The sequence below is a fragment of the Argiope bruennichi genome, chromosome 2 (genome assembly GCF_947563725.1).
Source record: "Argiope bruennichi chromosome 2, qqArgBrue1.1, whole genome shotgun sequence".
Lineage (NCBI taxonomy): Eukaryota > Metazoa > Arthropoda > Arachnida > Araneae > Araneidae > Argiope > Argiope bruennichi.
In genome coordinates, this window is record NC_079152.1 from 143,247,638 (window position 1) to 143,268,163 (window position 20,526).

A 20,526-nucleotide genomic window follows, 5' to 3' on the forward strand; every position below is an offset into this window, starting at 1 on the left:
TGTAAAATAAAACTTATTTATTTGAAACAAACCATGAAATTTAAAAACGAAATTCAGGAATCATTCATAATTACGCTTATATTTTGTCATAAATACTCTAATTCTCATATCCGTCAAAGATAGCACTATCAAAATTAAAAATAAACAACATGTTATGAAATTTTACATAAAATATTATGGTCTAAACTTTGACCACTATTTTTCAAAATTTCAATTAGTTTCTCAAATGAAATTTCAGTGAAATTGTTCAATATTTTCATTAATAACTTCCTATATCAAATTGAAATAGTATTTCTACAGTCTAAAACTGATAAATTTTCCTTTCAATCGGTATTTTTTACGACCCGTTACAAAAAAGATTTATTTTAAAGTATAATTTTAAATTATACCTCTTTCAATGTAATTCAGAATTATATATCTCCTCCTCATACACAAATCTATTTGGAAGCATGATTTCTTTTCTTATTCAGCAATTTTTGTGTTCAATTCGAACCGAATCTATAGTGTTTGAGTTGCTTTATAAATATCTGATAATATATTTTATGCAGCTTTCATACTTAGTAGATTGCAAAGAAGTTCCAAAAGGCAAACTTTTGTCTGACAAATTTAATATTTTGGCGAAGTTGAATTCAAGTTTTAATCCGGAAAAAACTATTTCATTTAAACTTGGTCATTGCCATTTTGAATTTTAAAATTCATGGCGCATTAGTTTTCATATATATATATTTTTTATTCTTTCGTTATTGCAAGTTTGAACGTTTTTGAATTGCATTTTTGCATACATTTTAACACAGTTTTTCTACTTTGGAAAGCGTCTATCAATATGGCCAATGTTGCAATTATTACTAATAATATTGCTTTTATGCACTTTCTGACGGCTTAAATAAGTTTTTTTAATATATTAGTTACTTATTTATCAATTTAATTATGAAGCGTAAATTTAAAATCAGATCAAACTGAAACGAAAGAACATCAATACTGAAAAAAGATTCCTTGAAATGGAATAGCTATAGTTTCGCTTGGTGAGGGAAAAGTCATGAAATATTTTTTGATGGTTAAATCAATTGCAGAAGAAGGGAACAAATTTCGTTAATATTCAGATAAATTTGCACTAACTATAAGGATTTATTTAGTTAATTCTCTCCTTCCAGATTTTTGTTTAATTCTTGCCTTTTAAATAATCAAAGACACCGGAAAGAAATTAAAGAGAATATAATTAGAATACAAAACTACAAGGGGAAAAATGACTACAATTAAAAAAAAACTTGTATATATTTTTTTTTTTTCGAATTAACGGTGTTATTATATATAAAGCTTAAAATAAAGCATTACACGGAAGCAGAATTACTCTGCTGTATCCAGTTAAATGTTAAGATTTTAAACGACAAAAACATTGCAGATACAACATAATTTTATTTAAAAAATGTGGAATCTTTATCAATATATACTTAAATTTAAATATGAAATTAAATAGAAAGTAACTATTCACAAATCTTAATAAATGTTTCATTAAAATAACAATAGAAAATTATAAAGAGAAAATTTTAAATCTGTAAGTTTTTCTTCTTTTACAATTAGCAAACTAAATAAATATTCTAGCACTTATAAATATTACCATTCACACAAAAGTCAGTACTTTAATTGATCTCCTTTTAATATATAAAAAGCTACGTTCACATATAAAAACATTAATTTCTATAATACAATTACAATAATTTAAAAAAATGGCTACAGAAGAAAAGGATGATGTTTTCATTCAAATGACAGAGGCGTTATAAATATTTTACATAATTTTGTCAAATTCACTTATTGAAATTGTATAGACTCACCAAACACCATGATGACAACGCAAGGCATCGTACCCAAACTGCTGTACAATTGCAACATTCATCTGAATAGCAGCGTCACTATATTCCAAACATATTCAATGAAGCTCCCTGGTTGCTATGACATTGTTGCTTAGTGTCCTCCCTTCATCCTGAATGTGGGATGAGAAAAGGATGCTTTGGAGGGTGGGTTGCACGGTTGGTTCTGCGTCATTTATCGCCAATCAGACCAGACCCTGTACCCCAAATGCCCTTCAAAACGGGAAAAAAATAAAGCAAGGTACCGCCGGGAGGTGCGTTTTGTGTAAAAAAGGAAGGTGTTCAAAAGTTCACTGATAAAATGGTAAGCCGAACAGGTTTTATAGTTAATGGCACTTGAGATTTTCAAATAATAGTTAACTTTCAGTTCGTTGAAAATATTTTCAGTTTAATGTATAGGAAGTAACGGAAATTTTTAAGAAATAAAAATGCCTGTCTCTTACCCTTTTGAACATGAGGCACATTGCGCAACGTTCAATGAATATGGACCCTTCATAAATATCATGCAAATGGAAATTACTATTAAAATTTCCAGTTTTAATATTTATTAATAATAGAATCATTTCTGCAACTATGAATCAAACTAAAAAATGCTGTAAAAAATTTGTAATGCTCTCGACATTTTTTATCCTTTTTTTTTTTATTTAGATATATCGAAATAGCAAATGACAACCAACCAAACCTTACGGTTATCATTTATATTAGAATATAATAAATGAAAACAAAGCCTTATTTTTATAGACTGAAAACACAAATATGCAATTAATTTTTCAGCTTATACAAAATTCGCTAGAGTTAGAGCAAGATCTCCAAAGAAAACGCTAAGGAAATTAACAAAAAGAATACAAATGTATATTAATAATAACTGAATACACCCTAATATAAAATCTAAAAAAACTCTTAGAAATGTTTATTGTCATATATTTTGTAAAACATCTCCAAATTTAAAAGAATATAAAAAAGGTATGTTGCGAGACAACCGAAAATATTTATGCTAAAATGATTTAAAGATCGTTTTTCTAACTGACAGATAATATATATTACAATAAATGTGATTAATCAAATGATTATGCATAATTACCTGTGATTACCATAATCACCATTAAATTTATAATCACTGTTGTATTATATTTACCGTAACATATATAGTTAGTGAATAAGGAATACTGCTTTATACATATATTTATATGGATACAGAATGGAAAAATACTTAATATGATTTTTTCCAATGTTATTGCTTTAATATAAATTGTCAAAATTTAGATATTATTAGCATTAACATATTCGAAATTGTCATTATTTATCAAAACTATTAACAATTATATTTTCTAATTCAATAAACAATCTATTAAAATGTTTGTTATCTGAAAACGAATACAAAATAGAAAGCAAAAAGCCTAACAGAGAAAAAATGTAATAGCTGTTTTTATAGTTTCAACGTTGGAACATTTCTGATTTTGAAATAAGGTGAATAAAACGCCAAATGTGGTACCCCGCCCATCCCCCAACAATTCACGCATATTTCAGGGAGTGCGTTATAATAGTTACTGCTTCTGTATTTCGAGACACCGTGCGGTCCCCGCGGCACGTGCTACCCCGCATGGTTGGAGAATTTGTCACGTGTCCCCTGACGTCATTCTATGGGGGCTCATTAACACAGAAATCCAACTTCCGGAACTCACAAACATTAAGATTAGATCCCTTGATTTTTTATTCATTTCTATCGAATCTATTATGTTCCTGGCATTTGTGCAAAATATTTGATAAATGTGATGCAAAACTGAAGAAATAGTACATATTGATTTTTGGACTGAAGTCTAACCAATTTGATTGGGGGGAAACATTTAATTAAATATAGATTATATTTAATACAAGAATATATTTGCTTGGCCAGAAATTGAGAATGTAAAAGCAAGAACTTTAAATCGAGTTGTGATTTCTGAAACATCGAATAATCTAAGAATTGAATTTCATATATTCTCTTGCAAATGTAATAATCAGAATTCACTAAGATACGTGATATAGAATATAAATATCTTGTTTTAATGTGCCAAATTCATCATACAAAATATGAGAAAACTGGCCTGAATATGCGAGTGCAAAGTCTATTTTCAATCAAAGTTCGATTTTATGTACTACAATATATTTAGCATTTTAAACAAATTGTAAAAGCTAGAACGCTATAATACTAAAACAATCAGTGTAAAATTATCAAGGAATTAAAAAAGAATGCTGGCTATGAATGAAATGCAAAAACTCAATAAAAATAACTCGATTGTAAATGAATATCATTAAACAAAAATAGTTCTGTTAAGTTGAATTTTAACTTTCATTTGATTCTTAAAGTGATTCAATTATCAAAATAAGATTTTAATTTAAGGATTAGTTAATGGGAACTTCTGTTAAACTCAACAAATATATGGAATTTTTATATCTATTTTTGAAATTTAATTGAAAATTGGCATGAAGTTAAATTGTCGAGTCAATTCGCTTACCTAGAATGTGATATTGAATCTAATAGATATAGAATATGACAATGAATAAGATTAAAAAAAAGATGCTAAAACGTATCCCCAGAAGGAAAGAAAATACGTATCTAAATAAATTATTTTTCTTTCAATTTTAAAGAGAAAAATATGAATTAAATCTAAAAAATAATCGTATACGATCAAAATGAATTATGCGCATAATGAAAATGATGATAACTAAATATGTAAAATAGATTGATTATTGATAAATAAAATAAATATATTTTCTATGACAGCAGCTGCAGAAAAACAATAAAAAATTTTATAAGAATTATTATCAAGAAAAACACAATTTTATTGATTAGTTTTTTTTATACATTGAAACATACAAATACATTTTCTTAGTAAAACAATCCAGTAACTAACCGAATTAAAGATTTAATCTCAAAGAAAATTAGAAACCTAAGCAAATGCACCGATATAATAAATTTATGCATATGGTTAGATTCACATAGATAATGAAAAAAGGAACCCAATTAATTATTAAAATTAGCATTTATTTCTTGTAAACCTTAATGCCAAATTAAGTATATATATTTATGATGATATACTATAGAAAAATAAATCATTTATACGTATTGTAAGGCACGAGTCCGAAACAATGCATCAAAAGCCAATTTTTAGTGATAAATACAGAAACGTATTCAGGCACATTAGTACAATATAAGTTAATGCATCAAATGCATTATTGTTAAAAATATAAATAAAATATCAGATAAATAAATATAATAATAAATAAAATATAAGAAAAATAAATGATTGAATTAGATAAAAGTAAAATTCCTGAAAACAATCTAAATTATTACATTATATATTATTTATTAAGAAAATTTTCCATTTCGAAATAAATACATTAATTAATGAATCAGCCGTTAAATCAACTGGAAAATGGGAAAGAGCAAAATATATGTGATACAATAAGTTCATTAATTTGCAAAATGTAGCATTACAAAACAATTAATTTTTCCATTTATCGTAGTTTTGTATCGCAACATTTCAATTGTATGAATATTTATTTATAGATCTAGAATATTTCAGATTAAAATAATTAAAAAAGGTAACAAACTTTTTAAGTAGTTGACTTTAGAAATCTGTCGTAATATGCTTTTAATTAATGTATGTATATATCAAAAAATTAATTAAAATATGACAACATACCTGCAAAATGAAGGAGTGTAAAATTCACAATGCATGAAGCAGAAAAAGAAATTGCAACTGCACGCTGACTATCACATAACACCTTCTAAACTTCCTAAGAAAAATTTCAGCTAACGTCATCAAAAAAAAAAAAAAAAAAAAAAAAAAACGTTGCAGCCACTTGTGAGCGGTAGAAGCTATTAAAAACTCTTAGAGATATCCGTTCTCTCTTTTTAAGATATACTTTCTTAGCATTTCTCTTTCTGTTCCTGTTAGTGCTCTTTTGTCCACTAACTAACGGCCTTTTTTGAGTTCAAAGGCTATTTGAAGAGATTTAACATTTTATTAGGATATTGCACTTTTAGACCTCTTGATGAAGAAATTGTCTGGAGAGATCATTTTTATTGTTGTATTTTTTGTATAGAAAAAATAGTGGGAAATATTAGTTCGAAAATGGTAATATCAGCACCTTTACAGTACATATAAAATCGATGAAATGAATTGGCTCCAATTTTGTCATTTAGCTTATCTACATTTGAAAACAGACAGATTACTAATTTCAAACGTATTTTTAGAAATATTTATGTTCTCTGTGCGTATAACTACAATTTCTATTTCTGTGTTCATTATGTATGATTTATTCAGCAAACGCTGTCAGGGCAGTATTTCAAATAAATATAAATAATGCATAAATTCGATGAACACATCTATCTGTATAGAATTTTTGCTATTTCATTCTCAAAATATTTGAATTATGGACGGATCAGAAGTTAAGCTTGTTTAATATCGAGGAATAATCCCTGGCTCTACAAATTTATAAGAGTTCGTATTCACAAGGTCATTCTAAGTTCAAAAAGAATTTGATAATCAACCATTCAAAACTGAATGAGGAAAAAAAATGTGGTTTGTAAAAAGAATTTAACTGTGCAAATGAATGAAAAAAGCTTAGTAAAAATGAAATCAGATTTTGTCTAGGAGCCAGAATGTATTTGTTGCAAGTTTAAAATGTGAAGTACTATATGATTCTGTAAATGGTGGATTGAAGTGTCGCAAATGTTCAGTCTTTCTGAACAACTCGCAAATGTTCAGTTTTTCACCCCCCTAATAAAATCCTAACAGACGGAGAGTTACATCCCTCCCTCACCCACCAGCAGTAAGAATTAATGATTATATTCTATCATATGTTCAAAATAAGGCTTAATGCTACAAAAAGACACCTGATGACTTTGATCTTCTGCGTGGAGAAAGACACAGTCAGTATCTGCACCTATGTTATGCACCTTTCATAACTGCACAAAATCATCTGATATTTAAAACTGTTAACTACATCATTGCTAAATTATTATTTTATTGCAAAATCTTTTGCCATTCCAGCCGTGTAAACGCTGTCTTTTTTTTTTTTTTATCTTCATAAAACAAAATAAAATTTAGAAACTCGGCTTACTATACTCAATGTCCGATTTAAGCTTTACAAAGGAAAATTATATAATAAAAAAGAAAAAAACCCATTCAAATATTTACAAATATTCTATTTTGAAGAATATATTAATATCGTTCTTAATCATTCTAAATATCAAGAAATCCAATTTTTCCTTATAAATTAATAAATTTTTACTAAACCAGAAATTTCAGATAATTTTGGGAAGAAAAAATGCATAACTGTTAAAGTTATAAATGCTTAGTAATTAATGCTTTTAACTGCCTCAATAAATTATTAAATTTATGGTTAATAAACGCAACTAGTACAGAAAAACTGAAAAAGACATGAAAAAAAAGTGATTTCATCTCTGTTTTGTTATTTTAATAAGATTCAAAACCATTATCCAATAATCAGTAAAATCAGTATGAACTTTTTAACAACATGTTCTGAATATTAATTTCACGCATCATTCATTCCCTGGATATGATGTACAGTATTTTAGTAAAGCCATATAGCTGCAGATACAGTTTAGAAGGAAAACTCCCTTTCCAATTTCCAACAGGAAGCCTAAACGATGGAAAAATTTTCTTACGAAATCCTCAAATCAGAAACATTGATAAATATACAATAGAATATAAAGCAAGATTTGTCAAACAAATTGTTCCCGACACAGTTTCAGTGAATCAACCAATGAACAAAAGCAGCTGCAGTATTACTATTTTATTTATTTACTACACTCACAGAATGTCACGAAACAGCTGCGGACATGGCATTCGACGTCACAAACAAGCTCCACCAAAACATTGTACAGAAGTTAAATCACCTCTTTTCGAGTTCTCTGACTCGTAGAAAGTATAGACAAAATGAATGAGACAAAAGCAGATTACCTAAGTCTGTTATTATGGTGAACAATGCACCGAGAAAAGAGGATGCAGAGACAATGCTTATGCTTAAGAAAGAACCAAAAAACCAACAGATCGTAAATAATCCACAGATGCAGATAACTTTCACTTAAGAAGTCACAGAAGTCTTTGGAGTCCACAAGTGGGTCAAGTTTATTTAGTTGCAAATGATTTGGAAGGAAGCACTCAAATGCTTGCAGCTGGTGAGATGGGATTAGAACAGAGAGGAGAGAGTTCTTTGTTTAAATTGCAATTACGTCTAAGAGTTCTGAAGGCTAATGTCGCTTAGTTTTATTTTACACAAGCATGACGTAAGTTCATGCAGTGTAAAAATAATTAAAGATTTACGAAATTTGGCTTCGTTTTAAACATTCTTGTTACAAAAGAAGCTAGTTAAAATGTACAGCAGAATGGGTTTATTTTCCTTTGCTAGTTAGATTTGAAGTGGAGTGATTTTAAAACAAATGAATTGTAGCAAACTGATTTTATTCAAGCATTGTGGAGAATCATTGGAAACTAGGGCATTTTAATTGATTAAACAATGTATAATGTAATCGGAATATAATTTGAATTAATTTAAAAAGTCGTCACAAAATCTAGATATTACAAAGACAGCATAAGCATAAATTTTTTTTTTAAGTTTTTGAATGGCATACGCGGTGATCTGTTTAGAGCACGAATTATCGATTTCATTGAAATTAATTAAACATGTGATTATCATAAGCATACTAGTTTTGGTGAAAATATGCAAAAAATTTTTTTTAGAATTATGAGTTTAAAAAGTACACCATATTTGAATCTGTATCATCTTTATTTATATATAATAATATGCAAAGATTAGAATTAATAAATAACTTACAAATATAAATAGTTTTATAATTCTTGTGAGTGCTGAGAATTTTTTTCTTAATAAGTACTGGAAGTACGGTGGAATCTTGTTAAGATATAATGTAACATATAACATTGCTTCTCCTATACACAATAATTTTCCAAAAAAAAAAAAAAAAAAAAATAGGAAAGTAAGATTATTTTAAAAACATTTTTAATACATTTTGATGCATTAAAAACCCATTACCATAAAAATTTGACATTCATCATCCAAAATTTATCTCAGGTCAAAAAATATTAGAATATAATTAATTTCTGTATGCATTGCAATAATCAAGAAATACTTATATTAAAGTATATAATTAATTTATTTCTAATACAAATGATAGAATATGAATGATTTTCCTAGATATATTATAAAATGTACCAAATTATATAGTAAATCTTTTTCACAAATTTAAAACATTTGTTTGTGGAAGAATATTTTTTTTTAAAAGCAAAGTAAAATACTATCATTTTTTTTTTTACTACGGCATATAGAATACATAATTATTTAATGGCACGTATTCTATCATTAAAAATATGCAGATTTATTAAAAGCTAATTAATATACCATATAATATTCAATGTTTTTTGGAATGAAATAACTTTATTCTTTCTGATAATGAAAAATTTAATATTTAAATAATTGCTATGGAACCATCATTAAAACTTTTTTTAAAAAAATTAGTACTTCTGAAAGAAATTTGGAATAATCATAACATAAAAAAATATTTAGGACAAATTTAATAGATACTACAAAGCAAGTCAGCTGCTGACAGCTAGATTGAATTATTTATAACTAGCCGCTTTTGGCGACCAGCTGGTTCGCCAATCTTAATGTTCATTTAAATTTTAATCATTAAATATTTTACGCAATTCCAACTTTAATAGATTTTTGATCAAAATATTTTAAAACTTCAAATTTTGATAGTCATATAATTCACTTATAATATTATAAAAGCCTTCCGTCATAACGTAATATGTATCTCTCTAATTTTCTGTTAGCTCCAGTAGAATTTATGCTTTAAATTAAAGTGGAAAGAATTAATCTGAAATTAATATAATAATATTTTTTGCTGAAACAAAGCATTTTTTTAATAATGTGATTACTAATAACAGAGTCACTGAGCATTTAAACTTTATGGGCACTAAAGAATATTTTTCTTAATTTATGTAATATCTCAAGAATTTGTCAACAAAATTTTCTCAGATTCATCATGAACAGATCGATTAATTAACAATGTTTAATTTTAAATGCATCAAACACTAAGAAAATAAAATGAATCGTTTAAAATAATCGGTCGAAAACAAGTTTAAAAAACTACTTGAAAAACGATATACTTAAAACTATAAGCATATACAAAAAATATATAACTAACATAAATACAATTTGATAATAAAAGCATGCAACTAACCAAAAAATAATTTAAATCAAGAATCATCCGTTGATAATATTGTAAACAATCAGAACACAATGCACATGCGTGAATTTTCAACGCCAGTTACGGTAACGCAAATGCATGAATTTTTCTACGCCAGTTGGGGTAACGCTATGCAGATTAGACATTTTTAATTTCCTTTATTCTATGTTATTTTAATTCAAAAGATCGATTAATTAACAATGTTTAATTTTAAATGCATAAAACATTAAGAAAATAAACAGAATCGCTTGAAATAATCGGCCGAAAAATGTTAACCCTAGCCTCATTACTGTTGGGAAAAATAAACTGGAGCCTTACTCATTTGGCGGTGCGAAAAATGGAAGATTTTTTGGCTGGAAAGTTAGTTTTTAATTAATAATTAAAATTATAATTCAAAATTCAAAAAAGGGACCCCAAGTGCACATTCCCGACCTCTAAGGTATACATGTACCAAATTTGGTAGCTGTAAGTCAAATGGTCTAGCCTGTTGAGCGCCAACATACACACACACACACACACACACACACACACACACACACACACACACACACACACACACACACACACACACACACACACACACACACACACACACACACATACACACACACACACACACACACATACACACACACACACACACACACACACACACACACACACACACACACACACACACACACACACACATTGAGCTTTATATAAGTATAGATGTACCGGATTCTTTAATTTAAATACATCCACTATCAAAAATCTACGATACCATGTGCACAGGATAGCAGATGCCACTAATATTCCCAAGTCAACGGTACATAACCTCTGATCAGAGTAGGACAAGTCCATCACTGTGAAGTTTCGATTTGACTTCTACTGATGGAGAATGGCCTTATGAAAGGCGTTTCTACGAGCCATTTGCTTCTTCAGCGACATGAAAGAGATCCTTTCTTAAAGAGGTTTGCCACTAGAGAGGAAACTTTTATTTTGTATCAAAACGTGTATCGAAAACGAACTTTGCCTAATGAAAATCTCTCTTTAACTTTCCTGAAGCCTGGACTTCATCCAAAGACAGTGCCCCCCCCCTCCTATTTAATCAGACAAGAAAGGTGCGTTTTATTATGAGTTCCTTCTAAAAGAAACTATAAATTCGGCTTAATACTGCAATTAGCTTAATACTACAACAGCAGAAAAAAGCCAGAAATGGAATCATTTTTCATCATGACAATGCGAAAATTCAAACACATTTTGCAATGGTTGTAAAAGAAAAACTTTTAGAATTTGATTGGGACATTCAATGCCCAATCGAGTTCAAATTTGTCAGAACTTGCTCCATAAAACTATTATTATTAAAAATTCTTCTGCCTAATAAACGCTTCAATGCGTAAACAAAGTGAAAGAAAAACATTTCAACGAATATTTTGCATATAAGCACTAGCAATTTTGTAAAGAGAGAATGTTAGGCTTCTTGAGATCTTATACCGTTTCTTAAGGGAAAATTTTAAACTATTTCTGGGAAATATTTATTAGGATCAATAAGGTGACAGAGCAGAGTGACTCAGATATAAGTGATAAACAAACCCTAAACAACAGATATCCTGTATTCATTTAGTATTTAAAGAAAGAAAGAAACTTATGGATATTTGACTTGAAAGATAAAGACCGCAGCAACCACCCAGCAATGACGCATACGAATCCATGATATTAAGAATGAATATACTTTTTATTGAAACAATTCGTTAAAATCACATTTAATACATTAAAATAAATAATTTAAAACTAATGAAATTAATGTTGTTTATTTTATATACAGAAAAAAATTATATCATTTCCATCCGCAATTCAACGAAAATGAGCTGTAAAATCTCAAAAGACAAACAAAAACAAAAAAAATTAATGCTAATGGAACAATTACAAGCGAAGAAAGTATGAAAATCACTTTCTAATACATTTAAAATTTCCGAAAACATTCTCTAATGCATTTTTAAAAGCACTTCGATGCGCGCTATATTTTATAAATCAAATTTTCTCCAGGAATAAAGCACAAACAAATATTGACATTTCTCCAAAATTCGCGAAATTAAAAAGATTATTTTATGCATCGCATGTGACTTCGTTTACCAAGAACCTCTCTTTTGGATAACAATCTCTCAATTATTAAATTTTCTCCGCTAGTACAGTGGCACACAAAACTCCTTTGTGATCTTATAAGAGGCGAAATTTAATTATAGAAAAAGTTGAAGAGTAAACAGAAAACTCAAATCCTGGAAAACCTACTCAAGCAATTCCATTTTGCATTATTAATTACTTAATGTTCGAGATGTAGAATATCGAATGAGTTCATGAAAGACAAAAAAAAAAAAAAAAAACCATGGGTTTATGATGGTAATGGGAAAATATTTAACAGCCCTTATTTGGTCTTGAATAACCATAGCTTTTATTCATTCAGCAATTTGCTAATAAACATTTATCTTCTACTAGAAAACAAGTCGGAGCATATGTGTCGTAAATTCTTAATTTAAGGTTTATGATAGATTCTAAGCGAAATAAATAATAATAGTTGTCAAATAATAGCACAGTAATATGATTATGAATCCATAAAAACGCATATAAGACAGTCCTTCAGAAGATATTTCATTTAAGCTTAAATCAATTGTGTTTGATATTTAAAATAACTTTTGTGAGATATAGTATATATACGACAATATTTGCGACGATCTTAAAAAATTGCCTTAAATTGTTTCTAGTGCAAATCTTTAAAAAAATATTAAAAACCTATCATTTGATTCAAAATTTGATTAATTAATTATGTTCTAAAAATTCGTGAAAAAAGCGAGAATATTCTCCACTCTACCTTCTTGTGTATCTATAGGACAGAGCAAATTTGCGTTCAGTTTTGTAGAATAATGAAGAAAATGAGAATTTTTAATCTCTTCCCATTGGCCTATTCAGCCCATATAGTCTAATTTTGAACTTAATTAACTATAGGTCAATTTTGAAAATTAATTATCGGTAGAGGCCTCAGTTTGAGGATTGAAAATGAAGTTGTCGGGAAATAACAAAATATTTTTCGACCAATCCATAGGCATTTCCAATAGTGCTCATTTTACAACTCTTTTGAATTTTCTGAAGTTCCACCAAGTACTTTTTGCATTTCCCATAATTAAAACACGGTGTATTTTACATTTTAAAGTAAAAATCAAATATATTGGGGGAAAATCTAAACACTGTTTTAACAATTTTGCTCTTCCAGTTTATTGACAAAACTGCAAACTAAATTTATTTTATTGATTATTACATCCGTAAGTTATTGAATTTACATATACATGGTCAAATAAATGCAGACATTTTATCAGAATATGAATTTAATAGCAACTTAAACACAAATCGAAAACCTAGGTGCAGAAATAACATGATAAAATTCTTTCATTTTGCTTGCTGGGATCCCAAATCTGTCATCAATATATACACAAATGGATAAACCGATAAACAATCAATGCATCAATGAATTTTGCTGAGAATCGGATAAAGATTAATTTTTATAATAATAAAACCATGCGCCAGATTCTATCTATCTAAATCGGTGTGTTTTTTGAATAACCGTATTCAGATATGGAGAAAATTAACCCGTGATTCAAAAAATGACATAAAGCAAAATACTTGTAATTTTAACATAAAGTAAAATACTTGTAATTTTGACAAAAAGCAAAATATTTGTATTTTTTATTACAAAAAATTGTATTTTTTAAATTTTGCGCTGCAATTTTTTTTTTTTTTTTTGCAATAAATTACTTACTATTTAAAAGAGTTTATGACAAATTAATATTAAATGCTATCGGGTATAAAGTCTTCAAATTAAAATTAGTTGCTTCTGCTCATTGAAAAAAGACACAAATTATAAAAGGAATTTAATCTTTCAGTTCTGTAATAAAATTTCCAATTTCCAATTATTTCATTAACTTACCTCTGGTTGCTGTGGTTGACTGGCGATTTCTTTCAACAAACTGAATTTTCTGTCGTAGACGCATCTGTGCAATTGGCGATCTAACATCTGAAAATTGTCCAGAGATCTTCGAATTTGCCAGCTCTTACTGTTACTGGTCACTTGCACACTGTACCACAATTCCCCAACGCATGCGTTTTTCTCTTCTATTCGATCATCCCCATCACATAACACCACCTAGAATAGAAAAAAGATAAAATAAAATAAGCAGTAATAAAAAAAGAATCATTTCGCGTGAAATTGTGTCACTTCCTGGCTTTCTACTGCATTATGCATAAAACACTCTGAATTGAATAAAAAAAGAGCGAAACGTTTCTGGAAATTGGGTGATGTTTTATGTTTTTCGGTAGTACTTTGTTACCGATGCACTTATTCAGGTCTCTCAAGGCTTAAGAATTCACCTGATACTCGTCATTTGACAAAATGCGGGTTTGAATGCCATGCCATCAGTTCAGCAATTTAAATCAATGTGAGCGTCTTGTGGAATATGTATTAAGGAAATAAGAGAAGTGAAAAGAAGGTGGATGAATTCAATTTGCACTTCCATGCTAATGGAGGATAGTTACTTTGAATGTGTTACTTTTATGCGAGATTCGTGCTCTAGCAGCTGTTACAAAGCAGCAGTAATGGAATAACCTAATTACATAAGCAAAATGGAGAGTCTTCTTCTCGCATCTGCTCTGGTTTGAAACAGGAAGTTTTCTTTTATAAAGAACAAGCAATTTAAGACCAATAGGAAAATGAATAGAGTTCGAAATACTAGAAGTGGATATTTCTATTTTATACAAATTTAAAAGAGGAATTTTATAAAATGCATTTATTGCAATAAGAAGTAACATTATTAGCATCAATAATAGTTCGAAGTAGTTTTACACGTTTATATAACGGTTGCTGGCGTTTTGAGAGACATCAGGAGCATTTAATTAAATAAATGTTAACCACTAACATGTATGGCATTTGTATTTTATATTTCAAATACAACTTATCATGACTTTTGAACTCTACAGAAGTTGTTTGATGTAGTCTGAAAAAACTTTATCACCACAATACTATTCGAAAAAATAATAATTTTCCCTAACTATGTGTTTAAATATTAATTTTACACGTCTTCAGAGACATTAGAAGATTTAAGAAGATTAGAAGAAGAACTACAGCTGATTTGGTCTAAAAGTTTTTTTTTAATTCATTTTTTTGAATTTGATAAAATTTATTCATTGCAGTAAGAATGAATGAATGGTTATCAACTTAAATATTAGTTCGAAATAGAAATGGAAGTTTCTATAAACTGCTTGTTTAAATAATGGTTGCCGGTAATCTGAGAAATCTCAGAAATTATTACCTCAATAGATATTACTGAACAGAGTAGTGGTGTTTGTATTTTATATTTCTAGTACAACACATTTCGATTTTTGAATTTTATAAAAATTCTTCAATACAGTAAAAAGTTTCAATTTGTATTGATAAACACAAATAGTAATTGAAAAAATAAAAGTTGAAGTTTTCACTAACTACGTATTTGAATAAGAAGTGATTTCATCTTGAGAGGCTCTAGAATATTTTAACAAAATAGTTAACATTGATAACATTAACAGTTAACACAAAATAGTTAACATTTGTTTAGTTCATTTTTTGAATCAAGATTTGCAAAATATTTTTTAAAAAATGTTCAATATAGAAAGAATAGTATTACTCCTATTTCAGAACAAACAAAATTTCAATCAAATATTGCTAGATACGGCAATCATTAAAGAGGCGAGAGGATGTATGATTAGTCAGTTATTAGACACTTTAATTTAGCTTCATATATTTCATACTTGTAAGAGTGCGATTTTTTAATCCATTCTCTACTCACTTCCTAATACACAAGAGTCCAGAAATTTTGTACATTGAAAATGAAAATTAATTTGAAATTTTTTTGTTTTGTATTTTATTGGTACCTGATGACAATAGAATAAATAAAAAAATTTAATACTCTGAATTAAAATTTAAAGTATTAATTAAGTTAAAAATAATTTTAAAGAGGTGGTACCACCAAAAATTAATAAAAGACATATTAATTTTTAGATTCCACAATACCTTTAATGAATTATAAAAAGTATTAAAGACCAAAAAAAAAACGGGGGGGAGGGAATAAAACTAAAAGAGTTTAACAATCATTTTGATTTTGCCTTAGAAAGTAGTAAATTATATTTTTCTTATGAAGAACCAAGAAACCTTCTAAAGAAATGAAGAAACAGCGCACCCACAAGAAACATATTTTTTCAGTAGATGTACAGTACACATGTGATTAAAATTTCAATTTGTGAATATTAATATTAAAATCAAAAGGTTTAAGGGTTTTGATTTTATTTTCATACTAGCCGCCTTTGGCGACCAGCCGGTTCGCCAATCTTAATGTTTGTTAAAATTTTAATAATTAAATATTTTATGCAATTTCTACTTTAATAGCTTCTTAATCAAAATATTTTAAAACTTCAAATTTTGATTATCATATAATTCATTCATAATATTATAAAGGCCTTCAGTCATAACGTAATATGTATCTCTCTCATTTTCTGTTAGCACCCGTAGAATTTATGCTTTAAATTAAAGTGGAAAGAATTTATCTTCAATTAATATAATAATATTTTTTACTGAAACAAAGCATTTTTTTATAATCTGATTACTGAAAATAGAGTCACTCAGCGTTTAAACTTTATGGGCACTAAAGAATATCTTTTTAAATTTATGTAATATCTCAAGAGTTGGTCAACAAAATTTTCTTAGATTCATTATGAGCAGATCGATTAATTAACAATGTTTAAATTTAAAGGCATCAAACACTAAGAAAATAAAACGAATCGTTTAAAATAAACGGTTGAAAACAGGTTTTAAAAAAACTACTTAAAAAACGATGTACTTAAAACTATAAGCATATACAAAAAATATATAACTAACATAAATACAATTTACTTACAAAAGCATGCAACTAACCCAAAAATAATTTAAATCATCCATTGATAACGTTGTCATGGCAACAATCAGAACAGAATGCGCATGCGTGAATTTTCTTCGCCGGTTACGTAACGCAAATACGTGATTTTTTCTACGCCAGTTGGGGTAACGCTATGCGGATTAGAAATTTTTAATTTCCTTTATTCTGTTTTATTTTAATTCAAAAGTACTTCAGAATGAATCTGAAAGATTGATTCATTAACAATGTTTAATTTTAAATGCATCAAACATTAAGAAAATAAACAGAACCGATTGAAATAATCCGCCGAAAAATTTTAACCCTAGCCTCATTACTGTTGGGAGAAAAAAAAACTGAAGCCTTTCTCGTTTGGCGCTGGGGATAATGGAAGATTTTTTTGGCGGAAAAGTTGGCGGTGGGGAAAATGGAAGATTTTTTTGGCGGGAAAGTTAGTTTTTAATTAATAATTAAAATTCTAATTAAAAATTCGAAATAAGAAACCCCAGGTGCACATTCCCAACCTCCAAGGTATACATGTACCAAATTTGGTAGCTGTATGTCAAACGGTCTGTCCTGTAGAACGCCAACACACACACACACATTGAGCTTTATTATAAGTATATAGATTATTGATTAGAAATAAATTAAAGGAAGAAATGAATAATGTTGTAAAAAGATAAGAAATAAAAAAACCTACAATTAGAATAGAAATATTATTGATGCTTATTAGAATATTTACTACTTTAATAGATTTATTACTTTAACAGAATATATACTTTTTGAAATATATAGATTATACGACAATTAGAATACTTATTCTTAAAAATCTAGAATAAATATATCCGGAAGATTATAATTTACAATATGAATTTTTCTATGGCAGCTTATGATAGATATGCAAACTTAAAGACAGCTGAATATGGTAGTTTGATCAAGTTGTGGCAGTACCGGCATAACAGAGTTTCATTCGTAAATAAAAATTAAATGCTTTACGGTTTTTGTTTTTTTATCTCAATGAATATCGTAAGGATAAAATAACACTGTGAGCCCGCACTAGTGTGATAATTCCAGTGCCTCAAAAATCCAGGGAAATTTTTCAATTATTAAAACAAAATGAAATCATGCCTTTCAGATTTGTCAATTTTATTTCACTCTCAGATTTTATCTATGCGCCCGAAAACGTCTGAGTCGGGGTTTTGAAGATCGGGGCGGTTTGGGGCGAGTTAGGGCTCATAGGATTAAGACGTCTAGAAATACATCATTTATTCGCGTTTCGAACAATCACATTTAAAAATGAGTGCGCAAATACTAGACTCAATTCTATTTTCAATTTTTCTTAATGTAATTTGTAATAGATATAAGCTTTTGTACGTTACTTTCTGTACTAATATTGATTTTGTTTCAACTCTCTTATTCCTATTATGAAATTAAAATACTGAATTAACAACTTAATGTCATTATCCTCGTTTTCTTTGTTGCTTATTCGTGCTCCAAGAAGCATGCCATGCGCTTCTTTTTAAACGAACTCATTGTTTGTTTTATTGGAACTTGACCAAGACAGCAGAGGCTCGCTGTCTGCAACAATTGCCAAATCTTATTTTACTTCACTTACGAGTCTAAAAGGGTTTTGGAATCAGCACTTTCAGTTCGAGAAGTCATCGACAATTATTTTTTCAGTTATAAATAATCTGAAATGTATTTGAATGCAAATATTTTTTTTTTACAATTTTTGTGGTAGATTTATGAAAGAAAAAAAAATCATAAGATGTTTAAGACAAAATGCTCTTTTTTTATATATATAAATCAATGTAAATTTTAAAAAATTAAATCCGAAAAACTTAATATTCTAAAGTTTATTTAATTTATTTTAAGAAATTTCATCCAAATTTATTTTAGATTTTCGGAAAATTCTTACATTAAAAATGATATGGTCAGAGGCTTGGAACAAATTATCAATCCGTATTTCATAAAATAATGAATTGTGCCACACATAAATGCTGATAAATAAAATAAGTATGAATAACTGAACAATAACATGAATAAATTCATACAAAAAAAAGTGAAACATTAAAAACACAGAGGAATTATAACATAAAAAGGAAAATTAATCGATTTTAAGAATTATAAAATTTTATTCTAAAAACGCTCAAACTCACGCTTCCTCGGAAATATGACATGTCTGCATAGTTTTTCAGTTTAAATACTTTTCTCAATTAAATATTGTAAAAAATAATTTTTTATCAAATTTTCATACTTTTTCCATGTAAGAATTTGAATTATTTTTCTGAATTGAGAGACATCAAATACACACAAACCAGATTCCCAAATTATTTTTAAAAAAATATTAATCAGATATTCTTAAAATTGGTAGAGATCCACTGAGTAGAATCAAGTATAGAATTTTAACCGAAAATAATTAATAAAGAATATGTAATTAACCATTTAATCGGCAAATGGTTAAAAGTTGTGTTTAAAAAAATTATTTGTGCAATTTATAAGTAGAATATGTATAATATATTTTCATGTTCTACGAAATCTTTTAAAACTAATTAATTCTCAGAAATTTATATTTAATTAATTCCTTTTAATTACACTCATGTCCATAAATTAAGAGTAATTCAAGTTCAGTAAAGAAGAGTCAAAGAGTGACCAAAAGGTAAAGAGTAAAAAAGATATTATACGTTTGATATCATTAATAAAAATTGCGATTTTTTGCTCCCTGGAGCAAATCACACACAAAAAAAAAAAAAAAAAAAAAAAAAAAAACAATATTACATTGTTGGTATGATGGTTTATACATAGTATGTCTCCCAGACGATGCAATACAGTCCGTTAAATGCCTAGGGATGCTGAGTATGAAATTATCGATCTGATTTTGTAGAATATTACACCACTCATCAAGCAATACTCTCCGAGTTTAGGTAGACATGTAGGAGGGAGTTGACGGGCTGCAATTCGTCGACCAAGCATGTCCCACACATGTTCTACTGGATTCAAGTCCGGTGAGAATGCTGGCCAGACCATACGGGTGATATCCTCCGATCGAAGGCATTCGTTTACGATGTTTGCTCGGTAAGGACGGGCATTCGTTGTCACCTATAAACACGGATTCTGCACCCATGGCGCCCCGAAACAAACTTACATGTTCTTCCAGAATGACGTCCCGATAGATTTGGCCTGTCATGGTTCCAATTTGAATATGCAGGTCAATTCTGGAACCCAGAATAATTCCTCCCCAAACTTGCAATCCAGCACCACCGCAACGGTGTCGTTCAATGATGCCCTCCTGGTGGTAACGAATACCTGGCGCTCTCCATATGATAGTCCGGCGAGAATCAGACTGGAAGCTAAACCTGGACTCGTCGAAAAACATCACACAAGCCCACTGTTGCGGTGTACACAATGCATGCTCTCTACTCCAGGCTAACCACAG

At 28.6% G+C, this 20,526-nt stretch overlaps 1 protein-coding gene across 6 annotated transcripts in view; it reads right to left on the reverse strand.

Annotated features, from left to right (window-relative positions):
• LOC129956526 (uncharacterized) overlaps positions 1-20,526 on the reverse strand; it is a 232,153-nt gene that overhangs the window by 37,190 nt on the left and 174,437 nt on the right. For 5 of the 6 annotated variants that reach the window (XM_056068458.1, XM_056068452.1, XM_056068472.1 and 2 more), the window contains one exon: positions 14,102-14,317. In XM_056068458.1, the coding sequence (XP_055924433.1) occupies positions 14,102-14,317 (216 nt within the window). Of the gene's footprint in view, positions 1-1,829; positions 1,945-14,101; positions 14,318-20,526 lie in introns of those variants that run through there. The other variant, XM_056068478.1, reaches the window with a different exon arrangement.